This window comes from Typopeltis vanoorti, chromosome 10 (genome assembly GCF_054136105.1).
Source record: "Typopeltis vanoorti isolate ZY-2024b chromosome 10, IOZ_Tvanoo_1.0, whole genome shotgun sequence".
NCBI classification, from domain to species: domain Eukaryota; kingdom Metazoa; phylum Arthropoda; class Arachnida; order Uropygi; family Thelyphonidae; genus Typopeltis; species Typopeltis vanoorti.
The window spans coordinates 46,157,848-46,184,927 of NC_143558.1; the positions used below are offsets into that span (position 1 = coordinate 46,157,848).

Here is a 27,080-nt window from a genome sequence, read left to right on the forward strand (position 1 = left end):
TATATTTACATGGCATCTGCCTTGGCAATAATTAAATTAAGCATGAATGTTTTGGTTTCATATATTCATTTTGTTTGATTAAATGTATTTTAATCATAATGCTAAGACAGAAGCCATTGTGTATATATATATATATAAACCAGAGTTTTAAAATGTAAAATTGAAATATCTAAGAACATATTACAATAAGAACTGTATTAATTAGGTTTCTTCCTCGTTAAGGTGTTTTCAAGAAGCGCTATAAATGATACTGCATTCTGTAGTCTATAGACCAACATTAATCCCATATCCAAACAGAATGGGTATAAAGTTTTTTTTCTTTGTATTTCTTCTCTTAATAATTAGCATTTTTACATTGCTATCAATAAACTGTACTATAAATGTTTGCCATATATATATATATATATATATATATTCTAATAAAGGCTTAGAGGAAATTTCTCTAAGCCTTTTTTCGACCGGTTCCCGAGTTAGTCGATCTCTGGCACGGGCAAGCGGGTTTTTCGTCCCGTAAACTCAAGAAAATCGACCGTAGAACCCACATTATTTCAGACATTAAATATATTGTGTTAGGGTTAATGACCACGAGATGGCGGCACATTTGAGCCGTCTCTCTTCACTGTGTACCGCTTAATTAGTGATAGCCTTGGGCCATCTGTCTCTGATTGGTACCAGTGGAGATTGAACTGCCCACTCAGTCTCCAAAAGTTAGATAGGGCTAAATGGCCTCGCCTACTCCCGTATACGGGAATAAAATGGCGTTCGCCGATATACATATATTCAATATATATATATATATATATATTTGTTCAATTCGTTCAATATATATATATATATATATATATATATATATATTGAACGAATCTGGCAAAAGAAAACGAAAGTTGTTCCCATAATAATAGGTGCTTTAGGCGCCATCCCTAAAACATTGAAAAAACATCTAGAAGCACTCGAGTTAGATGGATTAAAAATTGGGCAACTGCAAAAGGCCGCTTTGTTCGGCACAGCTTTCATTTTCAGAAAGTATTTCCACAACTCATAGGCCCTTGGGTAGGGCTCGAATTAGTGGAATATAACTAGCCTTTTCTAACTGAGGAAGCAAATCAAGCTTTGATGAATATTATATATACTGTATATATATTGTGATTGTTAATTTTTACTCGGTAGAAAATATTATAAATTAGTTTAAATGACTGATACCGAGAGATAAAGAGGTGACATGGTTTATTTAAAAAGATACTACTAGTTTACTAGTTTCGTTGAATGGATCAACTTCTTCAGGTATCGTATCACAATCAAAGAAATATACAAAAAATAACAGAGACTTAAAAATTGCATTAACAGTACTAGTACAAAAGACAGTAGTACATTTTTAAAACAGTAATGCGAGCTTGAGTTCCAAATAAAAGTTGACAACGTGCTGTCACGAATGCGCCAGTATTGAACAGAGGCAACGTCAGAGAGATTGAAACTTAGGCTGTTGTTGATATGGGTAGAATCTACGGTAATTTCTCTAGATTCGACAATCTTTCTTTCAACTTCATCATAGCACACATGGATATTAGAAGTTTGTGTCCAGTCCTCAATGTGTTGGCGACCTTCATCCGAGTTAACGGAGAAAAGAACGTGACTAGAGAGAGCGCTGGCTCTAGTCCTGTTGTAGGAAATATCTCTACGGTGTTCTTCCATAGGTTAAAGGATGGATTTAGCAGTTTGGCCATAGTATGGCTTTCCACAATCACATAAAATCTTGTAGACTCCTGGAAACCGAGTGGGAAGATGTTTCTCTTTAGGTTTACTAAGTATGGAGCGAAGTGTTTTTTTTTTTTGGGAGGGGAGTGATTGTGGAGGAAAGCCATACTATGGAAAAACTACTAAATCCATCCTTTAACGTATGGAAGAACACCGTAGAGATATTTCCTACAACAGGACTAGAGCCAGCGCTCTCTCTAGCCATGTTCTTTTTTCTGTTAACTCAGATGAAGGCCGCCAACACATTGTGGACTGGACACAAACTTCTAATATCCATGTGTGCTATGATGAACTTGAAAGAAAGATTGTCGGATCTAGAGAAATTACCTTTGATTCTTTCCATATCAACAACAGTCTAAATTTCAATCTCTCTGACGCACACATTGCCTTTGTTCAATACTGGCGCACTCGTGACAGCACGTAGTCAACTTTTATTTGGAACTCAAGCTATTACTGTTTTAAAAATGTTCTACTGCCTTTTGTACTAGTACTGTTAATGCAATTTTTAAGTCTGTTATTTTTTGTATATTTCTCTGATTGTGATATCTGAAGAACTTGATCCATTCAACGAAACTAGTAAACTAGTAGTAGTATATTTTTAAATAAACCATGTCACTTCTTTATCTCTCGGTATCAGTCATTTAAACTAATTATATATATAATATATATATATATATATATATGGGTGGTATAATATAAACTAGTAGTGAAATCTTATTAAATTTCTTATATTTTTTTTTTCTCGGTGTTTAAGTTGGTTAATAATTATAAACACACACACACACACACACACACACACACACACACACACACACACACACACACACACACACACACACACACACACATATATATATAGGATCTTTTTCTTCAACAATTGGTTATAGACTACAGTAATCAGAATATCTGAAACGTCTCTTCAAATACACCAGACCGAAGTAGATCCTAATGATCTCCATAAATAAATAAATAGGGTGCAACGTTAGGTTTGAAAATATGAACTGGTTTGTTTTGTTTCGGTACCTGCACCCTTTGTCCCTCTAATTTTTTCCTGCAGATATATTGGATGGCTGGCTTTGTTTCGTCTTCTCTATCCTCTCGATTGGCATGCTAACCGCAGTCATCGGAGATCTGGCCTCTCACTTTGGTTGTACCGTGGGTCTTAAAGATGGAGTCACAGCTGTTGCCTTAGTGGCCTTGGGCACAAGTGTGCCAGGTAAGATATAATATATTCTTAAATAGTATTTGAAGGAGAGTGAAAATCATGGGCTGAAAAATCCAAAGGTAAGTTTAAACAGATTCAGGTAAGTAAGATGACTTATTAACACTCAACATTTTACATCGGAATCTGTTAACCTTAAATAAGTTGGAAAGTGGATTAAGCTCTAAAACGTTAAATACAAAAATGTTAATTTAAATGTTAAAATAATTATCGTGATACTATTGTCGAATAAATCTGACCCCAGAGCATTACTCAGTAAATTTCGACTAAGTTCATCTGATATTATATATATAAAAAAAAAAACCTGCGTAAGACTTTATAGTTGATTGTTTTGTAAGGATAGCAATTAAGCAGCAGTAAAAGCAATTATTGACAGTATCTGTTACATAAAATTAGTGGAAGGAGGAAATTTGACTGCAAGCACCCAAGTCTGGTGTTTGAGCATTATCGTTAAATAAGCTGCAAATGTGAGATGTTAATAAACGAAAAATCGTGAAAGAAAGTCATCCTACTATGATTAACTCGACTCTATTTTTTGTGAGATCTATACAAAATAGCTTTAGCTGATACCATTTAATGAACTGGATGTTCCGTATATTTATTTTTCTTCAAAACCTTTAAAAGTTGGAAACAATTTACCATCCAAAAAGTGCAATAAACGATGTGTACAAAACATCGGACTCTAGTTAATCATGTGTCCTGCACAAAAAAAAAAAAAAAAAAAAAAAAAAAGTAACAAATGCTTATTTAAGAATTGTCAACGATATCACTTCAGATAATTAATATTAAGTGAAGAAGAAAATAAAGCATTTTGATTTAAAAGGTAAATGTGTATATTACTGGATATAACTAATGAACTCTTTACATGACTGGTTATAGCCAATGAATGAGTTATATTACTGGTTATAAGTGGTGTGTGCATATATTACAATACATCATTACGAAGTTACTTTTAATTTAGGTAACTAATATTAAAAATTAAAATTAAAATAAATTCCACGTGACAGCTCCCATACATAATGATTATTCTTCAGGATATCTTTGAAAATATACGGAACATCCAGATAAGTAAAGAAATTACCTATTTTGATGATTCAAAATATATCCAATTAAAATATTTCTCTTATAGTCGGATCACGTTACGCTGTGAGAGCCCGATAAAACTAATTAAAAACGATAACAACATGACTGCTGTGCAATTCACTGATCAGAATTATATATTACTTATAAAGTTAGAGATAAGATAACTACTTCAAAAAATAACATACGCGTTTAATTAGTTAGAAATAATATAACAGGGATTGACGGAAAACAACAACAACAACATTTTCTCTGTATTCTGGAGTGTTCGATTGAGAAAGAGACTATACATAACCTAATGTAAAACCTAACCTAAAGCCACTGCGATCGCTTTTAGCAATGCAAATAACATTAAATCCAGGGACCAGAAGTATATATTGCATACAGAATAGGAAAGATTTATAAAATTATGAATCACACAAAACTTTTAGAGTACCATACTAAGTACAGCTATGAAGTCGAGAGAGAGAGAGGGGGGGGGGGGAACCACCCATTCGTGGCTGGAAAAGAAAAATTAATTCACAGTACAAACGTTCACTTAATTGCATGGAAACATGCAACTAAATGAATATCTGCAAATTTTGGCAAAAACTCATTTGCAAAAACATTCAGTTTTGCAAATGAATGTTTGCAATGAAAACAGGCAATTAATTCTTTTAAAATTAATTCACAATACGCACATTCTACTTTTGGCTAAAAGCAAAGTATTAGGATATTTTAAGCAACAGTCTCTTACAATATTCTGGTGAGATTTTAAGCTGGTTTAAGTACAAAAAACAAAACCTACAACTGAATTCTAACAGACTTTCATGACGCTTCACAAATAATATATTTAGGTATTATCACAATGCTTTCAACCCCCCCGTAGCTCAGTCGGTACAGACGAAGCCCTTTGGTCAGAAAGACCTGGGTTCGATTCCCGTCTATGACGTGAGGAACAGTCATCTGGTCTCTTTTGACTAAAGGTGAGTTAGCCCATCTCATACGGAAGTAGAGGGTTTTTCACCCGGAAACTCGCGCTTTTCGACCCTCAGAACAGAACAGGCAAACCGGCCCGTGAACACACACACGGATTACAGTCATAAATACTTGCCTGGAGGGGATACAGAAGAGCAGTGACGAACCGGCTGCATTAATTCACCGTAAACCCCTCCTCATTATGGGGGGAGGAACTCAACACATCCCTAATGAGAATTTATTATTAAAGATTTATTATTAATAATAAAGTGTCATTTCGAAAGTTGTACACACTGCTAATGTATGGTGTAATAGTTTCTACTTCATATCAATTATAAGCCAGAACTTTGTTCCAAGTTGTAGGGCAGTCTTTCTTTTTCTTTCGCTTTACGTTATCCTTATTGTGCAAAATAAGATTTCAAAAGCGAAGAAAAATATGACTCAGGTCGAATCACCAAATTTTAATATTTCCCTAACTTAAAAGAAACAACTCTATAGTAAACTCTCTACTTCCATTAACAAGATTTCTGCTAAAGCGATCTGACTAATCAAACATATCTAAAAAAAAGGTTCACTGATTCGCTGACAAAAATATAAGACTCACCTAAACTATACCATATATATATATATATATATATATATATATGGTATAGTTTATATATATATATACTAGTATATATATATATATATATACTAGTTTGGAAGGAGCCCCCTAGTATATATATATATATATATATATATATATATATATATATATATATATATATATATATATATATATATATATATATATATATATATATATATATATATATATACACTAGGGGGATCCTTCCCTGACGCCTACGGCGCCAACCCCCGTGTTCCGGGCTGGTAGGCCGGGTCTCCTTGAATTCTGATGACTCGAATTTTGAAGACTACGACACTCAGGATAGCCCCTGAGTTTCAAAACGTTTCAAATAACTTGACAAAAACGTTACAAAAAAAAAACGTGTATATATATATATATATACTAGGGGGCTCCTCCCCCCCTGGCGCCTACAGCACCCAACCCCCCCCCCGTGTTCTGGACAGGTAGGCGTTCTCCTTGAATTTCGATGACTCGAATTTTGACGACTCGACACTCAGGGTAGCCCCTGAGTTTCAAAACGTTTCAAACTTGACAAAAACGTTACATAAAAACGTTACAGCCTACATCCGTTTCAAGCCGATGTCACATCCGTTTCCAATTTCAGCTTATCATTTTATAGTATAGAGTAGATATCAGGCACAGAATTTAAGCAATGAAACAGCTGCAAACCATTCAACACAAACCATAATAATCCAGAACAATCAAAGTAGTACTATCGCTATTGCAAAATAGCTAACAACTCATGCCTCTGTCAGACCTTTAATCTCACCCTGTTAAAATATTTGTCATATTTTCTATTTATTACATATATCTGTTTTAATCGTATGCAGTAATAAATTTATCAGTTAGAATATGTTACATATTGCATACTTTTTAACAAGATATGTTGATTGCAAATAATATTTACGAATCAGTTTCATTAACTTGCTGAAGAATATCAATTGAATTATCAGAGTCATTTTAAAATTGCTTTTATTGCAAGCTGAAACTTCTGCTAAAATGAAAAAGTGTAGTTTAGTAATCCTGAGTAACAAATGTTAAATGGAATTTAAATGCAATGTTCAAAAAGTTGCTGATGGCAAGGATAACAGGTTCCAAATCACACAAAACTGACCATATCTGAAATTGTACCTACCACTGTGTTACATTTTCTCCATCCATCTTCCAGACCACTGGGGTGGCTGGGCCTCCTTTATTACCAGTATATTCATGATAGGCGTTCTGACTGCTGCAGTTGGCGATCTGGCTTCTCACTTCGGCTGTACTGTAGGCTTGCACGACTCCGTCACTGCCATATCACTCGTTGCTCTAGGCACCAGTATTCCAGGTAACAGGCTGCCTACATAAGGCAGTCATCCGTATATATTGATGTTGTGGTCATAATGCTGCCTTAATGTGTTTATAATTTATGTTTTGGTTTGGTTTATTGTCTGTTAAATTTCATTATTTTGTTTGTCAAGCTGTCACTGAACAAAATATCCACACAACTGCAGTTTCGGTTACAGAATATACAAAATTTTTACGTAACATCCAATCCTTGTATATTAAACTTCCAATAAATCGATGATCATCTACTTATAGGCAGATAAATTTAAAAACAACAAACCAAAATATTTAAAAAATGTATTTTGTTTTAGAAACTGAAATGAAATCATGAAATCTTAACTGAACATTAGGGATTAGATCAGCCATATACGAACATGAATACATGATGCTTATCTGCATGATAGCACTTATTTGCTTTAAAGTAAAAAAAAAATTAAAATAAAATAAAATAAGTAAATAAATCCGCTAACTCTTTTTACTACCCAAAGGGAGTACGAGAGCTCACTTAAGCCCTAACTAACTTTTGAAATTTTGGGGTAGCCAAACTCCACCCATGGTCAATCACAGATTGCTGACCCAAGTCTACCAGTGATTTTAACTAACATCTACCGAAGAGAGTACGACAGATAACTGCCACCATCTAGTGGTCTCTAACTCTAACATTATATATCACTGTCTGAACTAGTGTAGGTTCTATGATTTGATTGCAGTATGAAAAACTCGAGTTTCAGGAAGGAAAAAAACCTACTTGTTCGGGTCAGAGATCGATGAACTATAAAATAGGTCGAAGAAAGGCTTAGGAAAGTTTCTCTAGTTGGTAACTGGAATCGAACATAGAATGGTTTGTCTTCGGCGGCCTAGCACTATGAATGCGAAAGAAATTCCCACAAAGCTATACAGGCCTGCGCATAATAATTAAAAATTGGAAATTGTTTCCTTTGTTTGTATTACCAATCGGTTTGGTTAAAGGCATAACAATCCTTTTAGCATACCGTTGAGTCTAATTTCACATTTAATAATACATGTTGTGAGAATTAATTCAATTTTTTTCTAAAAATATATTTCTCTGCTTCTTTTTTCAGAAATTTGACCAGAAATTTTCAGCAATTTTTCAGTTGCTAGTTCTTGAAGATGTTTTCACATGTTGCGATAAATGCTATTAGGAAACGCACATTTTTATGATCCTCTTGGATCATTTGTTTTTCCAAGAATTATTATTATTATTATTTTTGTAACTGATATTATAAGAGACAACTTTCTTTCATAACCTTCATTACCGCAGACAATCTTCTCAAGGAGCATGTGAAAGAAGGAACTCGACATCGATGGTACAAAATTTGATAAAGGCATCTCAAGAGATCTGTTAAAAATGTAGCTATTTTGACACCAGTTGGTTACAGAGATCGTGCTGTACTGTCCTGGGAAACAGTAACTATACGGATGTTCCAATTAAGACAGGTTACATGATAGACTGCAAAGTTGGAAATTATCACAAATTTAGGAGATTGCTATCATTGGTCCGATGGTATATCAGTTATTTAATTCATCAAGAATGTGTGGCTCTAGAGTTAACACGGATATGCAATCTTATTAAGCAAGAGATTTATAAGAAGATGATGCAGAAGGAATATCCTGAGAAGAAAACTGAGAGTCGTTATGAAGTATATAAAGTGCAGACCAAAAAAAAGTAAGTTAAAAGTACTGCACGAAAAACTAATTCGGAGTATGAAACAAAATTGGTTGTGCAGGCTAAAGGAAATCAAAAAGAATTTTATCGCTATTCTGCAAGTAAACAACAAAATGTGAACGAATAACTTTACTGAAGTAGATGAGATTGTTCAAATAATGATTACTCACTTCCCTAAGATATATCAACCAGGTGTATGGAATATGGTGCACAGTGCTGTAACTATATTGGATGAAGAGATACAGATGAATGAGAATGAGGATCAAGAGCTATTGCATAATCTGGATAGGAATTCGGTAATAGGACCAGTCAGAATATCAGCACGTATGCAAAAGGAAACTAAATCTCAGCTACACCCAGCGACTTATTTCTGAGGAACTGGGAAAAAAAAAAGAGAATGGTAGAAAAGATCGTTAAGAGATAACCAGTTTTAACGATGAACGAAATATGACAAAACAGAGAGTATCATCTAAATATTCCTAATCTTAATCCTGTGGCCTTATCTCTCTTTTTGAGAGGGTTGCAGCTGATTACTGGGGAAATTATGAAGAACGGTGGTTTCCCGTTGCCTTCCTTGCCATAAGTATTTATGACTGTAACCGTGTGTGTTTACGGGACCGGTTTGCCTGTTTTGAGGGATGAAAAACCCGAGTTACCAGGAGAAAAAACCTCCACCTCCGCTCCGTATGAGACCGATTAACTCACCTTTAGTCGAAAGAGACCAGATAAAGGTTCCTTACGTCATGGACGGAAATCGAAAGGACCAAAGAGCTTCGTCCATACCATTCAATAAATCATCTATCTGCAGTACCACAAAATTAATTTTAATCAGTAAAGTTTAGTGAATATAGATAATCGCATCCTTGCAGCTTCATAAATATCATAAAACGAGCTTTCTCTCCTATCAATTTACAATAGAAATTTATATATTGAAATATAAATATAAACATAATAGGATTCAGATTTAATAAAAGTTGGAAACCAAAATAAGACTGCCAATATATATTAATTTATTATTTTCATGCAATATGCATGATATCATTACCCATTCTGGAAAAGTGCAATCGTCCAAATATAAAGTGATATTTTAAAATAAAAACCTGTTTTAATAAATGAAATTCGTTATTTAAAAAAAAAATTAGCTTCCCAAGAGTAATCACATGCTGTCCTAGCGTCTCCTCACAATGAACAACTGCGCTAGACACAATTTATTCTTCATCTGTCAGTAAAAAACGGTCAGAATATGAAACGCATAATGGTGTGCATTATGCGTTTCATGTTTTCATTTCAGTTTAAATTAATGAAAATTAACCATTTGATGCTTTTAAGGTATCAGATATTTAAATAAATATCCTGTATTTAAAAAGATTCAGTAAAAGGCATAATTTCCTGTTTTGAGAGGAGGGGGGGATTATTTCAAATATTCAATTCACAATACAAAATGTTTGCACTTCATTCGAGGGAGAGGTTATGTTAAAATTGTTAATTTTTTTTTTCTCTCAAAATAAATGAAACGTCATTAGTGTCTCTGCCATTACTGCATTAAACTATCCAAGCAATCGATTTTACTCCGGATATTGCAAATGATTTTAATCATTCTTCCAATGTATTGTTTCTGATGGATGTAGATCTTATGAACAATGGGGTAAATGTACATTCACTACTTACTTTAGGATGTTAATAGACTCATTGTTTCTTGGTTATCATTTCTTTAAAAAATCAGCTTCTTTATTTAAATGTGTTACTTTTCACATCCAGAATTAATTCGACTGCATCAAGTAAGTGTGTTTGTTTATTTAAATAACACTGAATCGAATTTGAATTATACGGTTTGAAAATTTTAACACTATCTCTCCTATATATAGAACTGCAAATCTCGTCTTTGATATGGTTACAATACCACCTACTTTCTCTTGGTTTGTCAATAAATATCAATTAGCGGAATATATTCTTAAATCACTTCTGTATATCTGAAAATGCTCAGTTCCTCTTAGCATGTTTCAACTGGTAACATAGTAATATGCTCCTTGAATTTCTTCCTTTTTTCAACAATATACAAATCACAAATTATTACATTTAATCATCAGATACACTTGTATAAGAAATCACTGTAACTTATCTTCTTTCATCATATCAACACTAATGAGCAACATTTTGAAATAAAATAGTACTAAATAAAATCCTTACTTTTTTACCCCTCATACTTTATCATTGCGATGCACTGAACGTTTCTAAAAGCATCTTCTAATGACTGAACATTGCATTAATGACATAAAAAACAATGCGATCATAAAACTGTCGTTGAACAATATAACTATAAACAAAAGAGTAAGAAAGCCATAAATTTACTTGAGAAACTGAGGTGAAAATGCTCATGAAACGTATGCGAAAACACATCATAAGTGTATTTGTTTGAATTGTTTTTATATTTGCATGGATGTTAATGATTATGTGGTGTGTTTTCCTGTAAATTGTTTTGATACTTTTTAGATCTTTGTTAATAAAATGACTATAGAGAAATTCTAAGAAAATATTCAAATTTATACACAATGAAGTATTTTGCATAAATTATAAGTCTTCTAATAAAAAGCTAAATATTTGAGTAGTAATTTAAGACAGATTCTTTCCTAAATTAACTGTCTAATAATTTTTAAATTAAAATAGGCTTTCATTATTTGCATAGATTATAATTTTTATTATTACGTTTCTACTTGTCTGATTTTTGAGTACTTTATTAAAAAAAACTGTACTACTGTAATTCATTTTTTGTGAAAGTTTACTGATATTGAGACTGAAAAGTCTAAATATTAGTAAATACATCTTGTCGTATGCTAATGCAGTTGTATTTTGTAATTATATTATTAATTGTGAATAAACCCGTTTCTGCTTGACTAATATGACGTGAACACAACACAAGTAAAATATTTTTATTCCGATATACACGCTATGCTTAAAATATTTTAGTAGACTAGTTGATCATTGAGACGTCTAAACAACATGAATCCTTTTTTTTTTTTTTTTTTTTTACGCTGGAGTCGGAATGATTAAGTTGTAAACATCACGACTATTTGAAAACCTCACTATCTCAAAACTTAATTATCTTAATAAATTATTAATTCCTGAAAATAGATAAATGGAAAGACATAGAACAGATAGATAGAACAGACATAGAGAAATTCGAAGAAAATATTCAAATATATACACAATGAAGTATTTTACATAAATTATAATTCTTCTAATAAAAAGCTAAATATTTGAGGAGTAATTTAAGACAGATTCTTTCCTAAATTAGCTGCCTAATAACTTTTAAATTAAAATAGGCTTTCATTATTTGCATAGTAAATTATTGAAGTAAAGAAACAAGTGGGTAGAAACCCACTAAAAACATGGGATCTAAGGTGATTAGATGAGAGGATGTAATTATGAAGTTTGTAGAAGAAACTGAGAAACAAAAGCTAAAAGCCAAATAGTTAGAAGGTGGATAATAGTGGAAAGAAAACAAGTAGCGAGAACATTAATAATAAAACTTTCCAAATTTAGTTTTTCGCATAAAACAATGACTTATCTTGTAAGAGTAGCTTATGGAAGGTCACATGGCATTATAAAAAAAAAAAAAGAAAAAGAAAAGAAAAGAAAAGAAAAAAGAAAATTACAACTTACCTTATTAGTTCATAGTTTCTTCAACTACTTGTATGCTGGTCACGAAACCTAATAGAAGAAATAATTGCCTGTTACGATATATAAATTATCAACAGTAATAATGAACTAGGATAAATAAGTGTAATTTGAACGACGAGAAGTGAGTCAGTTTATAAGTAAAGGCAAATTTTGAAAAGCATTTTAAAATATAGAAATTAAAATTTTGAAATATAAAATTAGAAAGTTTAAAATAAGATGATTAATATAATTATAATGACATAAATAGCAGTCAGATGATAATGAGCCAACAAGAAAGAAGTGCAAGATATCAGCGTTATATTAATACAGGAACAAAACCAGGAGAAGCAATCAGTCCACTTCGTTTCGTCAGCTACGTTTAGGTTAGGGGATGGATGGAGAGAAAAATTAATCAAAAAGGCGAACTATCTTATAATATGAGTATGCGTATAACTGAAAAATGATTACAAAAATTCCACCCACTCTAGAAATTAATAATACCAATAGCAGTTAAACACGTTCTCTATAATTATATTTTGTAAAATCTTTATTTGAAATATAGACAGACATACTGAGTAATACACCATAATTAAACTAAAAAAGGGGAGCCGCATCTCTTCTGTTATGGAAGTAACTTCATCTTACTCTAACTACGAATAATTCATTCACCGTGATAAAAGCAACGGAAATAGCATGCTACATTCAAGGATATGATCCATATTCCTTTATTATTATTATTATTAGTAGTAGTAGTAGTAGTAGTAGTAGTATTTAATATCCTGAATACACACAGTATTGGATCCATAAGTGACCATATTGGATCCATAAGGGAGAGATCATGTACCAAGAAATCCAATAATAAAAATGGTGTCTGTATAGTTTAATTGTAACAGAAATAAAAAATAATGATAAATAAATTTATTAGTAAAGAAACTAAACTTTATATTGTTAAAATATGAAAGATGAAAGAAAAACTAATAAGTATTTCTTTGTCCCTCACACACACATACAAAAAAAAAAAACCTTAATGAGAGATCCGCCATGATAGATCGGTAGTTAAGACAAACAAAGAAATTAGCAGTATCCTAGGGGAAGGCTTAAGCGCTTATTATGACCTAGTTTTTGTGAGCTAGGTTGCTCAACTGTATGTATATGCAATGCATTTCCTCCGGTGAAAAATAATTTTTTTAAAAAAATATTGCAATGGTATTCGCAATGGTTAACGCAGCCTTGATCGAATTTCCAACAGAACTGAAAAGATTTAGAAATTCTTGGGTCTAGGAAAGCATTCTAATGTAGGAATCCAACTGAAGAGCGAATAACGAAACCATAGCATGTGTGTGTGTGTGTGTGTGTGTGTGTGTGTGTTATGAACGATTTTACCAACTTAACCATTAATTATAATATACTTTTATTAATAACAATCTTGTATAGTATTTTATGACAACTATATTGCAATTGTTTCACATCAGAATGCTATTATATCAATTTGTTCTAGATACGTATTCTTTCTTCACTAATATTAGGAAATTCTACACTTATATGTGTATAAAATACATGCATTGCAGGAAATGTATCGTCAAGTAAAGATGGTAAATAAATACAAAGTATAATTTTTAAGAACATTGTTTTATTAAATTCAGATGACAAGAGTTTTTGATCTATTATCTTCATGGTTTCATAGGTTGATTTTTTTTTCAATACGTAACCTGCGGTCTTACTTGTTAGACTTATTATTTTTGATGAAGTCATACAATCAATAACCTTTAATTAATCCTGCTAGAGTAATCTATACAGCACACTTGTTACTAAGTAGCTATATCAGGAGTACCGCTTGGTGAATTTTATAAATATTTTGATAATATTCTTTGCTAAAACATATATTTCTTCTTCCATTTTCCAGTCTGCGGTATTTAGTATTTTATGCTGTCACGTTTATTTACCATATTACTTGCTAGTGAATAAGTACACAAAAATAACGATAAAAGCATATGACAAATGCGCATGTTGTTTTCCTTTTTATGATCTCTAGTGCAATAATTGCTTTCAAAGTTATTCTTATAGTAGTGGAATGATGATTGGTTGTATTATTATTATTTCAATTTAATTTTTATCAGATTAAATATTTAAATTTAAATTTAATGATTTAATAAATGTATTCTATTAAGTCATTATAACAATAAATTAACTTAAAATTTTAAATAAAGGTATTAATTAAATTTATTTAATTAAATAAATTAATAATCAGTTTGATTTAATTAACTTACTTAAATAAAAATAAATAAATGCAATTTTTATTTAATTAATAAACGTAGTTCAATACAATTTATTTCTTTTATACTCATAAAAAGTTGACGCTTCACTTTAAAAAATCCCAAATACAAACGATCTAACAGTTTAAAGAGTTTACGTAACTTCGTTACTGGAGTTTTAGGTAAATTTCGTTAAATTCAGTACTCTTGCAGATTCTAGGAGAATATGACAGAAGAACATAAAGACTATATTCGCTTTCTTTAATCGGATAACTCTAGTTTGGGGAACCGCCTCATCACTGCTAGAAGTCAGATGAAAAAGTACTTGTTTTAAGCATTAATAAATTTCTCTTCCAAAAGCTAGGCTATTTCGTGGAACGAGCTTGGACACCTCAAAATCAACATAATGTGAACAAAAATTACTGCCACGAAGTCTTGGAAAACTATGTCGCTTAAGTCCAGCAAACATTGAGATTTAGTGTGTTGTAATTCAAACATTGTATCCAATACTGCTTTGACAAAATTGTATCTTATAATTCAATTAATATTGATATCAATGCCTTAATAGCTACGTCAACCTTTTCTTATTTTGAATTAATCATTCCATGTATTTTTCATCATTCTTAATTGGCGGCTTTATTTTCCTTCCTTGAACGTATTACTGCTACCACATTAAAATAATAAAAACAAGTCGTGAAGTATTAGAAATATAGGCTATAACAATTAACTGATACGGGTACTTCCGTTCATTTAAATATAACTCTTTTCTTATGCTTAGCTTGTTAATTTTCGCTATGATGATCCCCTTATAACACTTAAGTTATACCTGGAAAATTACAAAACATTATTTTATTATTATTATTATTATTCCATATGACATTATAACTAGTATGCCATCCATTCATTTCCATTACAAATATACTAGAATAAAATGCAATAATGTACAAAAATCAGTAGTGCATCAAATTAAAAATTTCGCTCTGAAAAAAAAAATAAAAATCAACAAAGAACTCCAATAAGATAATGGAGAACAAACAGGAACGAAAGGCAGGACAAAGTCAAAGAAGTATGATACAATGGTATAATGAATGAATGAAATTAATCTAACATTAGATTCATGTTTCAGTTAAGTGATGAATGATAATAATACCATGCTGCAACTAAAATGTAAACACTGCATTGAATTATTCTAATTTATTATAGTGCCAAATAAGTAGTTACTATATGGTGCCGCCTATAAGAATTACCTAAAATAGTAAAACTAAAATTAACAATACGTCAAGTTCCTTTGAACCTTTCTGTGTACAGATTTAGTAGCATAAGAAACAAATAAATATTATGTTTAGTATATACATCATATTTTCGTATCACTCTAAAATGTACTTTTAAAGAGGGGAAGAGGAAACGAGAGAGAGAAAGAATGATCTAATCGGAGTATACAAAATACGACAATGCTTTCATCAAAATTTTCAAGCCTTTCAACAGTATTCACCACGTGCATACTTTAATTGGATGTCTAACATTAATGCAATTTCAGTTTCTTATGGATAGTACTCAGAAATGGCTGAAGTATTTTAGCAGAGTTCTAGGGAAAACATGCGATTGCCACTTCCGATTATGCCACTCCGCATAATCCCTATAATACAGAGTTACATATTGCAATCGCTTCCTGTAGGTGTTTTTAATTCATATTAAATGTGCATGCACAGCCACTATTACGACTTGAAGTAATTTAAAATTTCAGTTGAATAATTAAAATAATTTTTTTTTTTTTTTTATTCGGCAAGAAACTCTTTGATTCCGATCTTTGAGTTTCTTATTCGGTTTTGAAAGAATGTGGGATTTAATATCCCCTTAATTTAAATAATTAAAATTAAATTCTTAAAAAAACCATTACTCACGATATTTTCCGGTTTAAAAAATTAGATATCACCTCACGAACTGGGCCGAAATGTTGTCGAACGGAAATAACACTTTTTAAAAATTGGGCACTGTGCCTCCGATAGCACGCTCTTTTATATAGTTTCGTGAAGATCAGTTATCGTATTAAGAGTTATGGGTAAAAGCGTGACACAGATATGTTGATCACATAAAGCTAATTTTCTTAAAAATGCGGTAAATCGCATGGAGAAGTATCTTCTTAGTGGCCGAGAACAGTACGTAATTCAGGTTTGTAGCAAGATCCTAAAACAAATTGTAGATTTATATCATTGACGTTTAAGGGAGATGCAATGTTGAATTCATTAGTATACATATTTGAGATAAAATTAAAGGGGAAAAAATTCCAAACTAATATTTCTGAGTGTCAGTGAGAAACGCATTTTTCCCATACGGAAATATTTGATGTGAATAAAATGTCTGTTTTTTTTATGAGTTTGTTTGCGTCTTCTATTTGTATTCTCTCCTTTCCTTATCCTTCGATGTCTGGGCTCCAACGGATAAGCAATTCATAATAGTTTATTATTTCTGCTATATTAAAGTAGCTGAAAGAACATTTTATATTTTCAAAATGAATAATGTAGATTTTTTTGCATTACATTTCTATGCTAAGTTTTTAATAATGCGTTTTCTAACTTTTGCTCAGAAAAACCGAACAAGAAAAAAAGGGAAATCCCCCCTCACAACAGTTTTTGGCTGCTTCCCATATAAACAGCAATGCAAATCATAATATTTTGGATTTGGCTTGTACTTGTATTACAAATACAAATACAAGCCAAACGATATACCAACCGTTAGGAAGTATGAAAAAAAAAAAGAATCTATAGAGATAAACAAAATAAATAACATCATATAGCTGCAGAAACATTTAGTAATATGGTTTGAATTTAATTATGAATTCTATATATATGTGTGTGTGTGTATGTGTGGAAATAAACCTGTTTATAGCAGTTTTATCTTGTAATTTGTTAGGTTTCTTAGACCCCTAGTCCACACATACACACACACACACACACACACACACACACACACACACACACACACACACACACACACACACACACACACATGATACTAACGTATAGTCTTGCGGCCTTACAAGTTGTTCTTTGAGACTAATATATTAAAAATGTAAACGTTGAGATAAATAAAATAAGTCTAACGATTACTGCATATTGCTATTTGCATTTTATTGTGAAATATAACATAGAATAATAAAAGAATAACAAACAATGAAAATTATATATATATATATATAAAAATTATTTTAAAAATATAAAAAAAAAATTATATATATATATATATATTGTGTTAGGGTTAGGGACCACAAGATGGCGGCACATTTGAGCCGTCTCTCTTCACTGCGTACCGCTTAATTAGTGATAGCCTTGGGCCATCTATCTCTGATTGGTACCAGTGGAGATTGAACTGCCCACTCAGTCTCCAAAAGTTAGATAGGGCTAAATGGCCTCGCCTACTCCCCGTATACGGGAATAAAAAGGCGTTAGATGATTTTTTTTTTTTTTTTTTTTTTTATATATATACAGAGAGAGAGAGAGAAAGAAAGAGAGTGCACTGCATTATACCTGGAATCTAGATTCCTTGCTATGTCTGTGTCTTCGATCACTGTTTGGATTTTCTATATTTGGCCTTTCCCTTGCAAATCTTGCAAACTACTACGCATGCTTAAGAACTAATAAATCGTTCATTAACACATTAGTTGCAAGTGTTTGTTCTTTGACCACTAAAATGAAAACTGTATGATATAATAACTGGGTTATTCATCTATTTTCCTTATGATTTGATATGTGTAATATTATGTCTGTAAAATTCGTTCTGGGTTTTAAGAGACTATATCTTCAAAACCATTGTATATCTTAAAGAACAAAACAATAACTCTGAAAGTTTACGATGGAATCTGAGTTCTATTATATCTGCGCGCTGTTTGGCGAACTGTAACCATACGCCACATGCACAGCATAACATACACCTCTAGATGATCTGACAAAATGTGGCAGTAGCAACACTGCAAGAGGAAAACCACGTTGTCATTTGGCTGGTCGAGTTTAAAATTTGTGGTTTCTATGAAACGAACATTTAGCGAATATACCAATGACAACTTCATAGCAATGTGGCAAACAGAAAGTAGTACAATGCGTTCAGAGATATGAGAAACGTTTTACTCATAAAACAAACAGGCCTACTATCAAAAGAAAATGGCGATCGAATCAGACAGTCATTTATTATAACTCAAGAACCTATTTAAGATCATGCGGATGCAATTACAAACACCGAGGCCAAATGTGGGCAAGTTCTAGCTTATGTGTCTACAAACGGCAATTTTATAAAGATATTCCAACCGATAAAGAAACGATTTTAGTTTCTCTAATTTGTCATGAATCAGCTATGTAAAAGAGAAGATTACATAAAAGAGGTTTTTAACAGGTGAAGACACATTTCCACAAACAGAGAATATGCTAATTAAAAACATACCCGTGTTAATAAAATACAGTCGTTGCGTTTGGAAATATGAAACCAATACGCTCGTGACTCTGGAAATTATTTCCCGCTGATGAAAGAAGATGAAGACGTAATTTTTTCAGCAAAAGGGAGGGAACATCATGTCATATCCGCAATATTGTACATGATACACCGAATGAAAAATTTACATCCCACTGGGTGGGAAGAGAGGGTCCAACCCCTTAGTATTCTAGATGACTCTATGTGACATCCTTCAGAATTTTTTTCTGGCTGTGTTGTGCACGGAGACTAGTCAGGTAGACTATCTGGAAATGCTAAAACATCTGATCACTACAGCTACCGAAACTCCAGAAATGGTTAGCAGTATACTGTCTAAACGATACTGGATAGATAACGCTATTACAACAGGAGTGCATGGAGAATTTTATTGGCATAAACTTTCAGAGCCTCTGTTCATTCTACTGTTTTGCCAATTATATGCAATAGTCTTGAAAATAGTCTCTTCAACATGAAACAATTTTGTGGACACGCTATATAACTTAATACTAGGTTATTCCGTAATATACATGCGGAATGTGTACTAAAATATAGAGATATGCATCATCATATTTACTGATTTTCAAAACTATTGAACAGTAATTTTTATTTCTTAATATTATTTAGATACTTTTGCCAGCAAAGTTGCTGCTATCAACGACAAATATGCCGACTCCTCAATAGGCAATGTAACAGGAAGTAACGCAGTGAATGTATTTTTGGGAATCGGTATAGCTTGGTCAATCGCAGCTATTTACCACGCAGCTAAAGGAGAAAGGTTTGAAGTTGTTCCCGGAAATCTGGCATTCTCAGTCACCCTCTTTTGCGTTTGTGCCGTCGTTTCTTGTTTTATATTACTGGTAAGGAGAAGCAAGTCCGTTGGTGGAGAGCTTGGAGGACCACTAAAATACAAGTTACCAACTGTATTCATACTTGTAGGACTATGGTGCTTCTATGTTCTCATGTCCAGCTTAGAAGCATATGGGATCATCGAAGGATTTTAAACAGATCGGGGTTTTGGAATGCTATTCAAGAAATGAATAAAATGTCGTGGAGACATTCGTAATTTCGAAGAGAGCTGGGATGGTAAAATTTCCGCTGCTCCATCATTAGTATGGACTTTCAGAAGACATATCCTTGGAAACGTTGTGGGCCTTAAGTTGTTTCTTTATATTGCTACCAGGTGTGAAGATATGAAATGTCATGGACTGTTCCTAGCCTTGCTTAACAAAGAGGAAATATTAAGAATGAATTTTCCACTAACTCGTTAGCAGTGGTATATCATCCTAGCTGAGTGAAAAGTTTCGCTCTTCTGTACTTCGCCCTTGGATGGGTGTTGTTCTTAAGAGTGGTCGCTATCCTCATTTAGAGTCCTCAGCAAAGAACACTCGAGTAGGTTCCATGTACGTGGTATCAAACTAATTCCAGACAGCTTTGTCAACATTGACTTCAAAGTGTTTTTTTTTCTCCACAAAAACGTGGTACGTACCCAGGGAAAACTGTTTTGCTAGGGTAGTCATACGGGCAAAGTTGAAAGTTCTCATTGTTTGGACCACGTTGATCATACCAGCAATGGGGAACGATGAAGTACTGAAGAAATAGCATTTAATATCTCGAATTCCTCTTCCACTCCATACCGATTCCGCTACCTAAAATATGTATACTGTATGTGATGTGCGCTAAGCCATGAAACCTTGTATCTGTATTTAATGTGTACGTCGTATTGAATAATTAAAATTGTGTAATTTCTAGTATTCAGAATTTTATGTACAAAAAATGTGATCTTGTGTTATGCTTGTAATCATGTAGCTGTTACCAAAATAATAAGAGAAAAAGGGAGGAATCAATAAAGTCTTCTCACTTGAAAAGATAAACGCAGGTTCCAAATAAAAAAGATGCTAAGGGCCTGCATATGTAATGCGTGTATAAGTGTTAGTAATCAGAAAGTACATTTTGCCTTCCATAATATTTTTGATTCGATACAATAAATATAAATTCGACGAAATCATATACAGTACGATATTGATCTCAGATCGACTGCAAAGTTCAAGAAAAAAGGTTCTTCCTGACTGCTAGTTTATATAAACAATTTTATTTTCTAAAATATTTATTTTGTTATATATTTCACATGATTCATTAACATGAATGGCCATTTGCTGTCACAAATTAGTGGTGCTTTTATAGATATCAAAGTCATAGATATATTAGCAAAATCTTCAAAATTAGTTCTCTTTCTAAGAATATTTCAAGCAAGCTCAGTTTTGTAAATATATATATATATATAAAAGAGGTGAATATGTTAAAAAAAAAAAAGAATAGTTCCTCTGTTAATAGTGTGATGGTGGCGCACAATGCTATCATTTACCAGGCGAACTGTCTGTGAAATAGAACAAAACTATAACATATTCATTCTAAAGTTACACATATATATGTGTGTGTATGTGTGTATATATGTGCAAACACGTACATCTATATGCATATATACGTATATATAAATATATATATGTATATATCTATCTCTATATGAAATTATGTATCTGCATATTTTCATATCTTATTCACTGTATAGAGATTGTGATGTCTTCGACTTTTCATCGCTGTTTCTTCTACTGTACAGAATATAATGTACTCCTGTGATGTCTGAATTTATTCTGACGTGTTGTATAAGACACTAAATATACGCATACGAATGAAAACGATTCTAATCGATATTCTCTTCCTCTCTCTCTCTCTCTCGGTGTTTGGCTGTTCTATTCATATCATCTTTATAAGATCCAACTTAACTACGTCTAAAACTGAAGCTTTAAAAGGCCTGCGATATTGTCTGTCACTAGTTAGATAAAAAGTATTCCGTCTCATAGATACCAGTTAATTGGCAAAAAATGCGTCCAAACTGTTGTGTTTTGCAACAATCGCACACCATCATGACTCATATTTCACATGCATACTGTTTCCTAGTCACAATAAAGTTTTCATAATCAATGCTTGTTATAAAATTTAAAACAAACATTTAAAAATAAATTAATATACTGTTATTATTAACTACGAGTGACATTTACGAAAAAGCGATCGTATTTTGAAAACCTCCAACTTCAAAATTATTTTAATATATTTTTTTTTTCAAATATCAGCAAATAAACTAAAAGGTTCGTTTAAAAGCATCTATTTTATTTTCCATTTTTAATTGTATGCATCTATATAATATATATAGACCGAATAACACCATAGATGTGCTACTAGGCCTCGAGATATTTGCAGTTGTTATGCTTACACATGTTATGCAATGAATTTTAGTTTAACATGCTATTTTATCAATATAAAAAAATACTGAGCTCCTGCTACCAAAGTAATGCATTGTGACTTGTCTCTATTTTTATGTGAACATTTTCTTTCATTAGCTTATATATTTTATGTACTGGGTAACGTAAAGAAAAGGAAAAAAAAAAATAAGAAGAAACGAATACCGTTCATTCCTTTCCCTTGCAATCACTTTATAAATATCACTCTCGATGTATAATATTCCTCTCCTCCTGGATGTAATTGTACTGCCATAAGTGTCGTTAGGAGGTAGAACACAGGTACGAAGTCATTATCCCAGATATTCGGATTGTTTGTGAATCAAAAAAGATGATAGTGTCAGTTAGTGATGTTGTTTGGTATCGCTTGTCTTTGAATATCAACTGAATGTACGAGCTACAAATTCTACAGTTGTTGAGTTTATTGGAGGTTTATGTTCTGATAGGCCATTTCATGACTGCGCACTGTTAAGCTCATCTGATAGTAAAAAGGTTTGTTACAGTCGAAAATGTATCCTGTCTCTTTTTTTTTTCAACAAATGCACGCAAACATTTTCACGTTTTTATTGGTAGCTTAGGATAACCATGGTTATAAATTCTGCAATATAGAAGCAGTGAAAGAATTTTGGGCAATATCATATTACCAACTGACACAATATGCGATACTACACTGGCATCATACCACATCGCCGAAGAATATCTGCACACCATTGTGGTTGCTGCAACTGATATTTCAACATACATTATACACAGCATTAGATTAAATCGTATTTATAATAGAATACGACATTGTGTTAAATCTAGAACTAAAACAAGTCAGGAAATGTACAATTTCCTGACTTGTTTTACGGCAGGAAATTGTACAATTGGCGCATTCTATTAAGATATTAAGATAAATTACCCAACGAGATAACGTTCACTTGGCACGATTAATATTTCCAAGGAGCATTAAAATCACATATATAAATAATAATTAATAATTTTAATTATCTTGGTTATAATATAAGCTACATTAAAGAAACAGATCCTAAACAATTTTTAATAAATTCAGCAAAATTATGGGCATGATTTTTTTTTTTTAGAAATATTTTTGAACCAATATTTCAACATTAATATTTAAATATTTAGTATTAAATATTTAATTTAATTAATTTAAACATAATTTAATTAATTTAAAAATAATTTAATTAATATTCAATATTAATATTTAAACCAAATTTAGTACAAAAATACAAGATTAAGAATATTCAATATTTTAGTTAAATCCATTAAGTTATATGGAAGTGAAACATGGATGATGAAAAAAAAATAGACTAACAAACAATAATATCAGCAGAAATGAATTTTTAAAGAAGAACAGTAGGATGCATTCAAATTCAGGGCTCCAGAAATACAACTTAAATCTACTAGAAAAAAGTTTACTCGCCGAAGGTATCGGTCAACTTTACATAAATGTTGTTATAAGTGATGTAAAAAAAAAAAAAAAAAAAAAAAAAAAAAAAAAAATCTAAATGAAATGCATTTAAGATATGAAAAACTTACATATTTTCTCGCATACTTCGTGTGCGAGATTTATTGTTTTCAAGTAAAGCACCGTAACTATAACACGTAATTAGCAGCTCGTTTATCTCGCTTCATAACTGAAACGAAAACCGGAAGTGTGTCGGTAGCGGAACATGAGTTTTTGGAACTCGAAAGTGGATATTTATGAAATATTTCATATAGAAAGATAAACGTTTAAAAGTTATCAATTATTAGGTTAGGACAATTACGCAGAAGTTTTTTAGTGAAAATTATGGGGGGAGGGAATAATATATTTTGAATACATTTAGAACGAGGCCGAAAATTCACTTGCCACTTGTCACTGTTTACTCGCCTGTAACGAGTGGGCCAGTGGATTTCTGGAGCTATATATATATATATATATATATATATATATAAAGAAACACGGAAATTTTACAAAAACTACAGCAAGAACAACTCTACAAACAACAGATAATTATAAAAACAAATGAATTCAACATATGAATAAAATGTCACCGAACCGGCTCCCGAAAATTATATTAAAATATAAAACCAAAAAGAAAACGAAATGGAGAAAGATCCTTAAAATGATTGTGTGAAGCCAGAACAGGTCAATATGCCTAATACCGTGAAATGAAGAAGATTAATCATTTATATTTGCGTATTTTGTGTTTTTAATTTAATCCTGAAATTCAACAATATACAAACTGAATCTAATCTTAAAATTCACCTGAAACGAACAGTAAGGGGAATTGCAGCTGCTTTAGTAGCTATCAATACGTGTTAAAAGTGCTGGATGTAGATATAAGCAAATAACTTGGTCACTTTCAACTAGTTTGTTTTCATTTTTTTATGTGAATCTCACCCAAGGAAAGTTATTAATCTATAGTATATTAGTACCGTCTCTTGAGACAAAATATGGAACTTCTTACCCCATTCAAACTCTAATAGTGAGCGGTAAAATTTATGAATATCAAGACTTTCACAAACATCCACACCCTCAGTGGAATTCCAACCCATGCTTGTTTTATATGGAAAGCGGAAATGCTTTACACTCGGACAACTAGGAAAAATATATACCAACAAATAATTCATAAAACAGGAACAGCAAATAAACAATATGCTTTTGAATCCCTGGCCGTCAACAAATATCAAGTGAAGTCGAGGGAGGGGAAATGGATCCATGAATTGCTGTAGGTATATTTTATGTAGTGAGGCAAAGAAGGAAAAACCAATATATTTAAAATATATATACATTTATGCACAAATTCCAACAAGCGTTGATTTTCAAGATGATACACCCCTTGTATTATAATAATGAAATATAATTATTTATCTTTAATTTAGTATATCAGTATTGTATTGTTCCAATGTGCAGCTTAAAAACTCTTGGAGGATCTTGTACACGATGACATTCTCGGCATTTAGTTGATATTTTCATGTGCAACCTAATCATGAAATAAACACTGCTAGTCGTTCATTAAATCAGTAGACCTTCCTTTTCTAATTTAGTGCTCTAAAGTATTCCCGACATGACATGTAGTCACCCCAAGTGCGAATGAGTTCTGCTGCAAGTAATGTAGTATAATTTATATATATATGTCTGTCAGGTCTATAAATGTGTGACAGACATATATATATATATATGTCTGTCACACATCTATAAAACATAGACACATCTATGTTTTATAGATGTGTCTGTCAGGAAAAATGTTCATTTGTTCTGCATCATAGTATTCATGGAAGTTTAAACGTATTCACCATGTAGAGTATGTCTCAGTAGCAACTAGTACTCTTACTAAGCGAGACAGGCGGAAGTTTCAATACACAAGTAAAGAGATGTTGACAGCAGAGGTCCAGTTTGTTTTGGATTTATGGCCGAAACAACAAAGACTATAAAGCCAATGCATTATGTCTGTAAACTGTATGTGTATCTGTAAAGAACTGTGTTTTCCAGCAAACATGCCACTTTGCTTGTTCTGCGGGATGAAAAACCCAACGTTCTGGGAATAAAAATCCTGTTACTTTCATATGAGACCAAATAACTCACCTTTATCCGGAAAGTCCTTATAAAGGTTTTTCGTGTCATAGACGAGATTGGAATTCAGGCTTTTAAACCAAAGGGCATCGTCGATAAACTGAGCTAAGGAAGCTCCTTTTTTAACTTGATTTCGTTTCAACTTTTAAATTACGTTCTTCTAATAATCCTGTAGACTAAGGTTATCAATATGGACTGCTGTGCGAAGTTGTATTTTAGCGGCTCATCCAGACATTCAACAAATCGTTTCTGAACAAGACTTCGACTAAGCTAACGAACATTGTTGTACATTATTAGTCCTTTGTACACCGAATCCACTTCATTCAATAGATTCTGAAATTGTATTTTATTCAAAGCAAGTGCATAAATGTAATTAACAACCTCAGTTACTGTTTGCATCACTTCTTGAAGTTCCTTTAGGCAAGCGTTTGCACATAAATTCTCCTTATGTAGGATGCAGTGAAAAACTATTAATTAATGACCAACATGTTTTGCAAGTTTTCCACTTTTGAAATATCAATTTGCCGAATAGATAATTCGTTCCTAACTGCTTTACATATTTCAACCCCACGTACGCTCAGATAGTGTTACAAGGTTAATCAGTGACTGCGAGTAGAAACTTATTTCACAACTTTACCACCCATACTATTCTAGTGTGGGGGAATTAAAAACATAGGAAATAACGTAATTGTGGTTTTTGTGAATAAAGTAGAAATGAACTGAAAAGTGACAATTTTGTTACTATACCTGTAGATACCTCCAACAAACAAGAATATAACAGTCGTACTTTAAGTACAACTGTTAGAATTTGGTTATTTTACAGAGAGACAGCAGATATTTTAACCGATCACGTTACTAAAACTCTTAAAAAGTTTGGTGTAGAAAATAAAAAGGTATCGTACTGTGCGGATAACACAAATACAAATTTTGGGGGAATGAGAAGACAGGTTAACCAAATGTTCATACAAAGTAAACACAAGAAATGGGCAGAAAAAACTTTAGGAAATGGATCTTACATTTTCACATTGTAAAATTTCACATTTTTACATTGACTGTAAGAGTAGAAAAATCAAAAGAAATTTGCGATTTTGCAGACAATGAGTACAAAAAAGTATAGTCACACAGTACTCTAAGATGATTAAATCTGGTACCTGGTTTGCAAAGTATTCTTTTGATTTAGGTAGGAATGAAATCCTACTTCCT

The 27,080-nt window shown here is 32.1% G+C and overlaps 1 protein-coding gene across 2 annotated transcripts in view; it reads left to right on the forward strand.

The window, feature by feature from the left end:
• Positions 1 to 22,825, forward strand: part of LOC150102386 (sodium/calcium exchanger 1-like) — a 362,807-nt gene extending 339,982 nt beyond the window's left edge. For both annotated transcript variants that reach the window (XM_090399718.1, XM_090399719.1), the window contains 2 exons: positions 2,810 to 2,968; positions 19,647 to 22,825. In XM_090399718.1, the coding sequence (XP_090255844.1) occupies positions 2,810 to 2,968; positions 19,647 to 20,023 (536 nt within the window). In that variant the 3' untranslated portion in view covers positions 20,024 to 22,825. The remainder of the gene's footprint in view (positions 1 to 2,809; positions 2,969 to 19,646) is intronic.
• The last annotated feature ends 4,255 nt before the right edge of the window (positions 22,826 to 27,080 follow it).